This window comes from Ictalurus furcatus, chromosome 11 (genome assembly GCF_023375685.1).
Source record: "Ictalurus furcatus strain D&B chromosome 11, Billie_1.0, whole genome shotgun sequence".
Classification (NCBI taxonomy): domain Eukaryota; kingdom Metazoa; phylum Chordata; class Actinopteri; order Siluriformes; family Ictaluridae; genus Ictalurus; species Ictalurus furcatus.
In genome coordinates, this window is record NC_071265.1 from 3458430 (window position 1) to 3472714 (window position 14285).

The 14285-nt window shown below is 40.3% G+C and overlaps 1 protein-coding gene across 1 annotated transcript in view; it reads left to right on the top strand.

Annotated features, from left to right (window-relative positions):
• Positions 1-6521: 6521 nt before the first annotated feature.
• col28a2b (collagen, type XXVIII, alpha 2b) overlaps positions 6522-14285 on the top strand; it is a 44661-nt gene continuing 36897 nt past the window's right edge. Inside the window, exons 1-3 of the mRNA XM_053636355.1 lie at positions 6522-7154; positions 8841-9020; positions 11707-12281. Of these exons, the coding sequence (XP_053492330.1) occupies positions 8846-9020; positions 11707-12281 (750 nt within the window). The 5' untranslated portion in view covers positions 6522-7154; positions 8841-8845. The remainder of the gene's footprint in view (positions 7155-8840; positions 9021-11706; positions 12282-14285) is intronic.

The following is a 14285-nucleotide window of genomic DNA, read 5'->3' on the forward strand; positions in this document are numbered from 1 at the left end:
TGAATGATCCCCATCCTTAACAAATTATAAGTTAACGATGTGCTTTTTATCTCTGTGCTCTAATTCTAATAAAAACTATTGAGATACAGCTCAGTAACTCATAAAACTGAACCGTTAAAGTGTTGTTTTTTTTTTTTTTTATTTAATAAATTACTACATATTTTAAATAAATAAATAAATAAAGTGAAAAGAAGCATAAACATTTCTCCCAGGGCCGAAGGGGATCGAGTCTGTAGCGATTATTTGTAAGTAAGCGCACACACGACATTAACCGTGCAGTGCCTGAACACATTGTAAAGTTCACCCCTGAACGTGACAGGATAGTCCGACTTCTGAACTTCTGAAACTTCTGAAATTCTGAAATCTTCCCGTTTAAATCAGCAGCTCAGGGTGGTTTGAAACCCGGGACAAAAAATAAAAATAAAAATAAATAAATAAATAAGTAATAATAATTAAAAAAAATTCTAATTTCACTTTAAGGAACGAATCTCACAAATCATTTTCTTTTATTTACCAACAATAATATTTTATTATCATATTAATTTTGTTTTATCTCACGTTTCTTGGGTAATCTGGGAAAATCCAACATGCAGTATAGCCCAATGCCAAATTCCTATGAACATCATATACTTACTACTAACATAATGCAGTGTTGAACCTATGTAGTGTGATAGATAAACAGATGGATGTATGGATGGTTGGATGGATGGGTGGGTGGAAGGATGGGTGGATGAGTGGATGGATGATTGGGTGGGTGGATGGAAGGATGGATGGGTGGGTGGAAGGATGGTTGGATGGTTGGGTGGATGGAAGGATGGATGGATGGATGGATGGATGGACACTACATGGCCAAAAGAATGTTGACACCTGCCCATCACGCCCATATGTGGCTCTTCCCCAAACTGTTCCCACAAAGATGGAAGCACACAATTGTGTAGAACATCTTTGTACGCTGTAGCATTCTAATTTCCCTTCACTGGAAATAAGAGGCCTAAACCTGTTCCAGCATGACGATGCCCCTGTGCACAAAGCGAGCTCCACGAGGGCACGGTGTGATAAGTTTGGACTGGAAGAACTCGAGCGTCCTGCACAGAGTCGTGACCTCAACCCCACTGAGCACCTTTGAAATGACCCGGACTGCCGACTGCACTCCAGACCTCCTCATCATACATCAGTGCCTGACCTCACTACCGCTCTTGTGGAATGTGTGAATGAACACAAATCCCCACAGCCATGCTCCAAAATCTAGTGGAAAGCCTTCCCAGTATAGTGGAGCTTATTATAACAGCAAAGGGGGAATACATCTGTAATGGGTGTGATGATCAAGCGTCCACACACTTTTGGCCATATAGTGCATGTAAAGATATTTTTGAAAAACATCGTTTTTACCTTGCCATTTCTTCAAAATAACTGTCCACACCTACAGTGTTTCTAAAAGATGTCCTTCCACATGAAACCACAAAAACAATCTCAAAACACTCCAATGAGCACTCCAGCCCAGTGATAATATTTCACAAACTGTTCTATCAAACACCTGAAGAATCACTGAGAACACCAGAACTGAAGCTGTACTGTATTTCACATATTTCCGCTCATGCTGTGAGCTCTTGTACTCCGTGTGGATTCACTTTTCTTGCAGGTTCGTGTTATCTCCATGCTAAAACATCTGATTCAATTCAGGAGAGGTTTGATCATGAATCAGGGAGAACAGCAAACATCTGAGAGCGGTGGATTCCCCCATTGTGTCTGATGGATCATTCAATATGTCCTTATAGCTCCATGCCCAGCTAAGATGTCCATGCGGGCTCCATATGGCTTAGTGATGGGATGGGACTTGGGCCCCCATTAGTCTGCCCACATGGGGCCCATAAAGATTTATCCATGGCCTCTACATGTGTGTCAGCATACCTCATGTGGGCCACTAGTGGGGCCTAGGTGGGCTAAAAGTGAGGCCCACCATCCCCTGGCCCCACATTCATAACCCTTATTATCCCTTATATGGGTAATGATGTGGTCAGTTTCAGCGCCCTTATAGTTAAGATTCACAGTAAACCTGGCCCATGGATATTTTGTGGTGTTTTTATTAATTGATTAATTGATTGATTGATTGGATTTTCCCCCAATTTGTTCACCTGATGAAATCATCTAGCTCTTCCCTATTATATAATGACTACCAACTGGGGACAAGGATGTATCTCTGCAACCCAGAGCCAGCTCCAGATGGGCAGGACTAGCTCCAAATGGGCTACATATGGAATAAATGGGCTAGGGTTAGGGTTAGGGAAGCTAGCCCATAGAATTATACACTACCGAGATGCCCCACCCATTTGGAGCTATGGATGGCATCACTGCGATTTAAAATTTGTGATATCCTGATGATTTCAAAATGTGCATTATTTTGTGTACTAACAATAAACGTGTGCCAGAAAAAGATTCGAGGGCGTTTATGAATTAAGAGGAAACCAAAAACCATTCTTCAGCTATGACACAACATTAGTAATGAGATAAAACAAAATAATAATAATAAAAACGTACAGATCCCCCTTATACAAATATAAATTGGGGGAGTATTGAACGCATCAACATATTTTTCAGTAAATATATTTTCCAATGAGGTTATTCACACGAAATTTTCACCAGACTTTGGTATTAACTCAAGAAATCCAGATAATGGCTCCAGTGGTGCTTACTGGAAGATTTCAGGAGTTTTGAAATACGTCTGTATCCGAATCCATCGATATATTTCGCGACAATAAGGTTGCGAAGGTCTTGGGAAAGCTCTTTGCTTTTACCCATCATGAGATATTTCTTGTGTGACACCTTGGTAACGAAAAGCCTTTTTATAGACCATCAATGTACTAACAAAGCTGATATTAATTGGCACAGATAGCGGGTGTAATTACTTACAGATCACAGCCGGTTCCTTGCCTTACCTTGCCTTGGAGAACTGCTTTTCCTTAGCGTGTTCAAGACTTTTTTCCCGTGTCATTCCACTTTATTACACATAACTTTATTTATGGACTTTAACGGTGTGAATTCTTTATATTTCCAGATTTCTTGAGTTAATTCCGATGTCTGGTGAAAATTTCATGTGAATAACCTCATTGGAAAATATATTTACTGAAAAAAATGTTGACGCGTCCAATACTCATTTCCCCCGCTGTATAGTCAATCAACCAAGCCATGTTTGGTAATTTAGTTCAAATTTAAGGGAATCTTATAGCCCCCGGTTTAGCGTTAAACTACACGGAAAACTCATCACACACTCGCCTCAGAAGATGCCGTTTGGCTCAGTAACATCACATCACATCACCGTACACGTGATATACTATTTATATCACAGCACTGCTGAATTTCCAAGTGTAATTGGTCAGAAGGAGTTGATGAATTTTCTATAAAAGCAGCTCTAACAAAAGTGCAGCTGCAAATCGCAGGTTTAATGCACTTGTTATACTATATTATCGTTTCTATAGTAACAACTAACACTTATAGACACTTACAGTGGACACTCCACATACGCTAAACCTAATAATAAACAGCTTTTTACAGTGTGACAGTGTTGTTTGTAGCCCTGTGATGTCTTTTTGCCTAGTTTTATACAGAACACATTGTCATACAATGTCCAAAAATAAATAAATAAAAAAAACATTATAAGCTACAGGTTTAGCATTGTGCCGAAAGCTATATGCGTTCCCTTCTTTTAAAACTCTGTACATGACCTGATGTGTGCTATCTATTAGGTAGCGTGAGACCGTGTGATGTGTTTGCTGTGAGTGATGTCGCGCTCGGCGAGATCAGATTCCCTCCAGGAGCGCTGATAATTTCTCTCTGTCAGGATTTCAGTAGCATCCTGCTGGGTAAAAAGGTGGAAATGTGACAGCTCTGTTCATCACACATACAGTTTATACACTAACAGAGCTCCGAGTGGATTACAGACATTTGAAAGGATTATTTATGATGGATTGTGTGTGTTGGGACTTGGCTTCCGTCCAAAGCTCACTCAACTTCTCAGCATTAAGTCGCTTTACACTCTGAGATTAGGTAGATTCTTTTCATTGTGTAGGTCTGATCTAAAGTGCATGCTAACTCTATGTGTGTGTGTGTGCATTACAGGTTAAAACATCAGTGTGTCGCTGAATCATGTCGGAAATTCACCCACGGCATTCTTGAGTGACGGCTCATCTGCATCTGCCTTCAAAGTGGCGTTCACAGTAGAACGAGACAAAACCCGAGGGCTGAAAATTATATAACAGTCCGCTAATAAGCAACTGTATAGATACTTAACATTAACCTCTTATGTAAAAGCTTTAAGATGCACAAACAGCTCCAACAAAATGATGAGAAATCTCAACAAATGTTGAAAAGCCCTAAACATAAAAGCCCTGATTTATTTGAGCAAAATTCACATGCAAATAATTCAATTCAATTCAATTCGATTTGATCTGTATAGCGCTTTTAACGATGGACATCGTCTCAAAGCGGCGTCACAGAAACATATAAACACAGGATGGAGATTTTAAGTGTGTGGATTTATCCCTATTGGGCGAGCCGGTGGTGACGGTGGTGAGGAAAAACTCCCTGAGATGATATGAGGAAGAAACCTTGAGAGGAACCGGACTCAGAAGGGAACCCGTCCTCATCTGGGTAACGACGGATAGTGTGAAAGTAAAAGAAAGCTCGTTATGGTGTTTATATGAAGTCTGTTTGTTGAACTAGTCCACTGTTCACTAAAGGAGACCTGAGTGTAAAACTGCATGTGGTAATTGCAGTCCTAAGGCCATCGCAGCAACCGTAGTCCCAGCAACCACAGCGAGAACGTCCATGTGGAATTGAAGTCCAAAACCATTTCCATGGTACTTCAAGCGGTACCATCGTCAGCAATCTCCAGGCTGTAGCCTCCAGTTGATGAGAGCTCCAATCAGATTTAGGTCATCAGGATGGATCAGGCAGGTCCGGAGAACAGAAAGCAGAAATAATAATAACAGACCCTTACGCTCATCATTTTTTTGTTTAATGATTTAGAATCAGACTTAGAATCAGACTATAAAAACATGGATAACGCACACAAAAGTCCACCGGCTGATTTACTATCAAGCTCTTCGGAAGATTGGACATCCTTTTCCATCATATCTTGTCCGATTTTGCACGTTTGTGGCCGTTTCTACCTAAAAGTGCTAAATACAAGGCAGCGTCAAAGCCTGAAAGTCTTACTCTTCCATGTAAATTTGTACAGCTGAAGGGCATGTATAAAATTTGCAAAAAAAAAAAAAAAAAAACCAGTTTCTGGCAGTTGAGAACAAACTATATACATTAAAATAGTTCTGGATAATGAAAACATTTACCGTAAAGTTTTGGACTAATGCTTCAGTGTCTCTAAACGATCAGAAAATATATAGTATTGTATTGTAAAGTTAGTATTATCGTGTTAGAAACGTTCATACTATACATTATAAATATTCATATTACAGTAGGTATGGACTTCATGTTCACACCTCATTTAAACACATCACATTTAGCTTATTATTAGAGTGTCATTGAGGACTGCTATTAATAACAAATAGCATGTGCGAAACCCTCATTTAAATATCGTTTCCTTATAATTCACATTCGTATTGATGTAATTCATGCAATTATTCCTCACCCATTATCCTATTGCACACTTGTACTGTACGCGCATGTCCAGTGTGCATGAATGGTCATGTGACATGCGTTTTCTCCGTGCAACTCTGCCATGCACACCGTTGTTGTTCAGTGTTCTCCTGATGGTGGACTCATGAACATTAGCCAATGTGAGAGAGGACTTTAATTGCTTAGAAGTTACTCTGGGTTCCTTTGTGATGTCGCAGACTATTAGACGTCTTGCTCTTGGAGTGATCTTTGCTGGTCTCCACTCGTGTAGAGGGTAACAATGATCTTGAATTCCCTCCATTTCTACACAATCTGTCTGACTGTGGATCGGTGGAGTCCAAACTCTTTAGAGATGCTTTTGTGACCTTTTCCAACCTCATGAGCTTCAACAACTCTTTTTCTGAGGTCCTCAGAAATCTGCTCTGTTCGTACCACGATACACTTCCACAAACACGTGTTGTGAAGATCAGACTCTGATAGATCCGCGTTCTTTAAATAAAGCAGAGCGCTCACTCACTCACACCTGATCGTCACCCCATTGATTGGAAACACCTGACTCTAACATCACCTTCAATTTAGCTGCTAATCCTAAACGTACACATACTTTTGCCTCTCACGGATGCCATATTAGGTCATTTTCCTCACTAAATTAACGACCAAGTATAATATTCTCGTCTCGTTTGTTTAACTGGGTTCTCCTTACCTACTTGTCGGACTTGTGTGAAAATCAGATGACGTTTTGGGTCATATTTATTACAAATATAGAACATTCTAAAGGGTTCACACACTTTCAAGCGCCACCGTACATGTAAAGGAAGGTGCGGCTTCTTGCGGTGGAATTGGAATCGAATCATGGAAGGCATTTTCTCCTTTCACGAATCACCAGACTTGAAGATGCCCGAAAAATGTCATGTAAAGGGTTTAACCAGGCCGCCACACATTAGTACTCAGTATATAGGATCTTAATAATAGATCAGTGACAAATCACTTGGCATTTCCGTTTAGTTAGGTAGTTAGTTTAGTAACACTTACACTTAACACTAGTACTTAAAGATGTTTATTTACAGCTTAAGCCCTTCATGACAAATGACGTAAACTTACACTATTTTTCTTATTTACATCTGATTTTAGGACATCACGAGAAGTAACTCTGTAGAGTAGCTCAGTGTTGTGTACTACTGCTAAACTGGAGGCTATACACTTACGTGTAATTACTTGTTAGCGTCACGGCACAAAAAAATGAATAAAGATAGAAATACTCCTAGGCTGGTGTCTTGGCTGATGAACTGCATTTAATATCTGCGAGGTAAACTGGGTACATTTCATTTTGGCTGAACCATATCTTTAAAGGGAGGAGCTGTTTCGTGTGAAAGCAGATGTGCACACGCTCGCATACACACACTGAACATCTGACTCTCGCGCTCTGAGGCTCGGGGTGTCTCTTCCTCTCCGTCACTGCGAGATGTTCAGTGTTTTATAGTGTCTGATTCTGGGTCAGTGGAATCGTCGTGGTGAGTACAGAGAAGGTGAGTGTACCACTGGATGACTGGTAGATATCAAAGTCATGTTTTCTTTTCTCTACATGTAGTTACATGGAAAAACAACAATGATGAGTTAAGGCTTATTCATCAGTTATATCATCTTAAACCGTATTAATCACCGGTTTCTGAAGTATCACGGTATTTACAGTGAAAGTAATTAGAAAGCTACGGTGTAGCTTTAAACAGAGGTTAAAGTAGGATTTATAAGGTGGGGAAACTCGACTTATTTAATGGACACCGATAAAGATTTAAGTACTATTACACCGATTTATGTACCATTACACCGAATCATCCTTATTTGATATGATATGATTTACATTCGCATCAATTTATCAATGAAACAGCTCTGACCCACTTATTGCTCATAGAAACCAAGACATGTGACATTAAAGGGTTCGTTCTTAAACTGAAACGGGCCAAAAAAAAGTTGGGTCTTTAATTTTGATTCGATCAAAATCTGGTCATTCAGTTACACCAAAACTTGTAAAAAAATAAATAAATAAATAATAATAATTAAAAAAATTTATAATAATTTATAAATTAAAAAAATATATAATTTTTTTTTAAAAAATAATAATTTTAACTTTTAATTTTAAAATAAACCTTGTAAAAATAATTAATAAGTAAATTAAATTAAAACAATATGACTGCATTAACTCTGTTACTCTAATACTCTAAAATCCACATTTAACATGGATTAAAATGTAATATTTGTATCTGAGGTCATTTAAATATCTGAGATATCAGCTCGTTGCCTATCCCGTTATACAGAGTGTAGAAAACAAAGTAAAACTGTTGCTCGAAGTACAGTTTTAATCCTAGTTTTCACTAAAAGAGAAGAAGAATGTAATTAAAGCTAACTGGGTTTTCATCCCAAGTTAAGATTGAATCCTAAGAACGTGTAAAGATCTTAATTTTTTTTTTTTTTACCAATGTTTTTGTTTAAGTTTTTGTTCGGTTAAGATTTGATCCTAGTTCAAACGAAACTTTGATCTTTTTGTAAATTTAATCCAGTCCTGCTTGCTGCCTGCTTGATTCCTCCATACTGCGTTAATTCTTACAGTATTGAACTTTATAGCTAATATATAGCTGTATGAACTGTTCGAGTGTCCATTTGAATGTTATGACATGCGAATTAACATAGCAGGACAATACAGTTACAATACCAACACTCTCACCAGTCCTAGCTAGTAACAGCTACGGATTATCCTAGCTTGCTCTCTAGATTAGATTTATTATCATCGGTAACGCGGATGAAATAAAGATTTGTAGAACTCTGGCGATGAGGAGGTCGTTTGTCTTCGCTGTAGCTTTGGAGGCGGAAAATCAAGAGAATTTGGGCTGCTTGTTCGACGTGACTGTATGCATCCACAGTTAAAGTGGGACGTCAGGTCTTGTACCGGTACCAGCGAGTGTCGATCATTTTAGCTATATTGCAATGTTAGACTATTTGCAACGGAAAAAAAAAAAAAAACTGACACTTCGTCCTCCATGTTTGTTTTTCTTGCGTCCTGATTGGTCAGGAAGTGAAAAAGTGCTACTTGGCGCTTTTCTCAAAAGTTGGAAGAGCTGCTGTAACCAAAAAGTGCTGCCAGCAGAGCTTTTTATGGGTTTGTGAGCTGGTAAATAATTAGTGTGAAAGCATATGTGTGTGTGTGTGTGTGTGTGTAGGTGCAATGCGGCTGCATGTGAGCTGGATGGTGCTGCTGCTCGGGCTGCAGTGTGCTTGGGCTCAGCAGGACGATTACGAAGAAGACTATGATGAAGAAGAACAGGAAGAGAGGAACAGCAGGAGAAAAGCCAAAAGCAAACTGATCACATCGAACCTCGCACCGAAAAACAACGCTCCGTGTGAGAAATTACACCTGTACACATCATATTAACTGAATTTATACCACAATGCTGCTGAATTCTGGAATCTGAGCCCATGAACAAGACCCTCTAATGTTTTTATCTCCCTTAGCGCTCTATCCCAGTTGCGCTGTTCTGAATAGAAATATGGATGGATAATAATATCGTGGAATAGTATAGCGTAGTGTAAAACTGTGTATAGTGTAGGATAAGCAGGCATGATGGCTTAGTGCCTAGCTCATTTGCCTGTCACCTCCAGGGTTGGAGGTTTGAATCTCGACTCCACCCTGTGTGCTGAGAGCTCGCGTGGTCTCCTCGTACTTCAGGGGTCCCCTGGGATAGGCTCCAGGCGACCATGCGTAGGATAAGCGGGACGGAAAATGGACGGATAGTGTAGGATAGTACAGTACCTTTCAATTTCTAATCCTGTGTAATTATGGCGTTATGCATAACCTCAGCATTATTCTCATTAATCTGTGGAATTTTGAGCCTGGAAGATGTGATCTTATCTCGTCGTTCTGTCTTTGTGCTTTATGAATTTAATTCCCATTTGCTGTCCCAAGGCAAGTTTCCTTTATGTCATGTGCCATGTGCTCTGTCTTTCTGTCTCCCTCAACCATAAATGTGATTTATAGGAGCCTGTAGCGGATTTAGACCTCTTGCCTAAGTGGTTATGGTATACATCTCACCACAGCCTGGTAAAGAGTGTGAGGAGTCATTGCTTTAGCACAGAGCGTTGAACTTTGGTTGAGTTCACTGGGTTGTGTTTAACTCCACCTGTTCACGGCAATGTCTTTTTTCTTCGGCACTGTCTCAAATCCCTACATGTTTACGAGGTGCTGCCGAATTTGCGTTTAATTGCTTGTGCAATGGCCATCTCCATGTACCCGATCTTTACTTAGATGTACATAGATGTGTGTGTGTGTCACATGTTTATTTAGCAACTCAATATATCAGCAATGATCCTTGTATACTGCAAAAACCTAATATTCACATCGAAATGAAAATAATTTGATTGTAATTAACAGACGACAATGCGTGCGCCACTATCGATATGGCGTTTTCAGCTGACTAGTTTGCTTTACTTTCTAATCCATTACAGGCTGTACATGCCCAAGCCACATGATATATTTGGAGCGATAAATCAGAACAGTTTCTCCTCCATCTTGACTTGACATCTTGAGTATTTTATAGAAACCAGATGATCAATCGAGTGCCATGACTCACGTCCTCGTTCCCTCATTCCTATTGGTTATCGGACTATCACTTCGCTTCTCTTTCGCACAACTCTATCAAATTCAACGTAATCGCATTACCTGGCCCCGCCCATTTTACTTTTCTAACGGTTGCTATGTTTTCTGTCTAGCGGTGGGAATCACTAAGGACCTCCCAGTTTAATTCAACTTTGATCCAGGGTGCCTTGACGTGATCATAAATCAATTGTTGATGTATTTTGATTGATTTAATATTTTTTTGTCTTCCAGTTTCTTATTAATCACTCAATTTAACAATGAATATTAAACGAAACATCTTTTAATGCGATAGATTTTCATAACGCTTCGTGACATTATTGCTGGTACATTAATTGCCAACATCTCAGCAGAACTAAATGACGTGACACTGGGGTCATTGTTATTTATAGCTGTATCTTTCAGCCCTGGGGTTAATTGTCTTTAGTGTTTATTTTGTCCTAGATTTTAAGAGCCAATCAGGTTCCAATATGCAAATTCAGCACTAGAGGATAGAGATAGAGATATGAATCTTTGTAGCACTAAACTCAGACAGATAGTGGTGTTTTATTACACCCTACATTGTTGGAACCTTTGAAGGTATATGCTTGCCTAAGCATGCACAAAATGGCATGGTCCAGACCAAGCAAGCAAGCAATGTCTTTGCATGTCATGCAAGAACACTGTCTTGAAGTGCTTGCCTAGGCAGCACAAAGTGGCAGTGGTCCAAAGCTATTTGCATGCCCTTTACCAAGGAAGAATTATACCAGCAACAACACAAAGAGGTGGCATGGTGGTGCAGCGGGAAGTGTTTTCGCTTCATAATCCACAGTTAGATCCTGATCTCAGGTTACTGCCTGTGTAGAATTTCATATGTTCTCCATGTGTCCAATTGGGTTTCTTCTGGGTTCACCAGTTTCCTCCCAAAACATGCTAGCAGGTGGAATTGGTATGCTAAATTGCCCCAAGGTCTGAATGTCTAATGCACTGGTGTCCCATTCAGGGTGTGTCCCAGCCTCACACCCAGTGTTCCCAGGATACACTTCGGATCCATCGGGACACTGATCAAGATAAAGCCGTTACTGGAGATGAATGAATGATAGTTCTTGATGAGTTCTTTGCTTGAATTCTCTTTCTTATTTCAGTTTTCCACAGGGAAAAACTGTTGAATGCGTTAAAGAGAGATTTAACCATTTCCTCCTCCTCCTCCTCCTCCAAGGAATGGTTTATTCTATTCCTCTTCCAAACGTATTGCCTTTTCTGAACATAATGTGGACTTTACCTTTAAAAATGTCTCTCATGTCCTCTGAATGTACTTCAGTTCAAGTCTCATGTGATCATAATGAGTTTCCTGATCTCTTAGGTTTAATTGGAACTTCATTATTTAATAGACCTGATGAGCGGTTTCATGTCTTCAAGATCTTCAAGACTGCACTGTTATGCTTTTTTTTCCTCAGCACTCACAAATGAGGACTGCAGCCTTGAGCTGGCATTTTTGCTGGACAGCTCCGAAAGTGCCAAGGACAACCACGGCCAAGAGAAACGCTTAGTCACTGAAGTGGTCGAGCGCATAGAGAACATGCGCCTCCAGAGTGGGCGCAGCCTGAGTTTTAGATCTGCACTCCTTCAATACAGCAGCCATGTGATACCTGAGCAGACCTTCAACCAGTGGAGGGGCGTGGCCAACTTCAAAACCAACATCGCTCCCATTCCCTACATCGGGCAAGGCACGTACGTGACGTACGCCATCACAAACCTCACACACCTCTACCTGAACGAATCAGGAACTGGGAGTGTCAAAGTGGCTGTGCTGCTCTATGATGGAGAGTCCCATCCAAAAAATCCAGACTTATTTTCTGCTGTGGCTGATGCCAAGAACCAAGGGGTTCGATTTTTTGCCATCGGTGTCACACCCGCTGCCAGAGAGACCTCCAAAATGGCACAGCTGAGGGTGCTGGCCAGTTCTCCACCAACCCGCTATTTACACAACCTGCAGGATAAAGACATCGTAAAGAAGATCATTAAAGAGCTGGTGAGTCCTCAATCTGAGAAGTTCGAACCCTTATGTTCTCTTTAATGCATGTTCTTTCCCATGGATCCAGGTCATCACTGCAGAATTGATAGTTTATTGGTTGTTATATTTCTTTTATACACTCGAATATATAATAATTTCATCTCACTGATGATGACAATTTGCCAACGATAACAATTTGATATTTAACATCATACTTATGTATCCATTTATAGTGTCAGAAAAGTTTAAGTTACACCTACAGTTGCAATAAAAACGATTCGACCCCCAGTGCAAATCAGGTTTACTGTCAACATTTACAGACTTTCAGCTATTTTCAATGAACAAAATCAAACAAGAGCAGTTGAAATAGTTCAACACAACGAAGTGGTTTCAGGTTCAAGTGGTTTCCCCAACTTCAACTGAAAATGCAACTTATAATGACTTCTCCCGTTTCAAAATTATTCAACCCCTTCATGGTAAGCATCTTTAGTACTTAGTAGAGCACGCTTTTGCTGTTATGACCCGCTGCAAACGAGATGCAGAGCTTCTGGCAGCGTTCCTGAGGAATCTTCTCCCCTTCCTCATTAGCAATGGCGTCCAATTCAGTAATATTCTTGGGTTTGCGTGCTGCGACCGCCTTCTTCTAATCCCACCAGAGATTTTCTATGGGGTTCAAGTCAGGTGACTGTGATGGCCCTGTAGAATCTTCCAGGACTTCTTCTGCAACCGAGCCTTGGTGGAATTTGAGGTGTGCTTGGGATCGTTATCCTGTTGGAAGATCCAGTGACGCCCAAGCTTCAGCTTCTTCTCCTAGGATTTCCTGATACTTCAAGGAATCCATCTCGCCTTCCACACGCTGCAGGTTTCCAGTGCAGAGGATGCAAAGCAGCCCCAGAGCATCACCGAGCCTCCACCATGCTCGACTGTGGACAGAGTGTTCTTTCTTCATTCTTCTTCCTCCAGACGTACCGCTGATCCATCGTGCTGAAAAATTCCAGTTTTGCTTCATCGCTCCACAGAACAGAATCCCAAAACTTCTGTGGTTTATTTATAGATTTTGAGCGACTTTTCTCATGCTTTTGGGTCAGTAGCGGTGAACGTCTTGGAGTTCTGGCATGGAAACCTTCTGAATTTAGTACACGCCTTACTGTGCTCACTGAAACCTCAGTGCCTGTTACACCAAGTCTTGCTGCAGGTCTTTTGCAGTCACTCGAGGGTTTTGCACAACCTGCCTTCCCAGAAATCTGCTTGCAGCCATCGATAGCTTCCTTTTTCTGCCCCTTTCAGGTATTTCATACACTTTCTACCCCTAGCCAGTTCAGCTATCTCATGTGTTCCAGCTCAAGCACACCTGCTGCAACTAATGAAACCCTTGAAAACACCTGTTTTGCTTTTTTGTGCTGTTGTGAGGGATTCTATTCAGGGGGTTGAATCAGTTTCAAACAGGAGAAATCATTACAAGTTGCATTTCCAGTTGAATTTGGGGAAACCACTTGAAGCATTCGTTGTGTCGAACTATTTCAGTCGCTTTTGTTTGACTTGTTCTGAAAGTCTGTAAATGTTGACAATAAACCTGATTTGCAGTGGGGGTTGAATAATTTTGATTGCAACTGTATGTCTCTGACTGTCCCAAAGCACTGATCCTGAAGACTCCATCCATAAATTGAAATAAATGTCTTCTTACAGAAAGCTTCATAACATAAACAAATACACATGTAATGTTAGATAAGGAATCCTTAATATAATGTGCAAAATATTTCATTCAAGAGACCAGTCCGTTAATTACAACTATAACAACTTTGATCATAGTCGGCGTTTTAGTGTCAGTGGTATGGGATATAATGGAAGTTGATTGGTCTTCCATTGAATGGACTTGTCTGACTGAATACATTCAGGCTGGGAAACATTGTATTTTCCACCAATTACTTCTTCAAAATGCTCCATTTTCTCTCAAACAGAATTTTAAGGGGTTTCACCAACAAACATTGTTGTAAAACTTGTGTCGTGAGTAAATCATGGTAC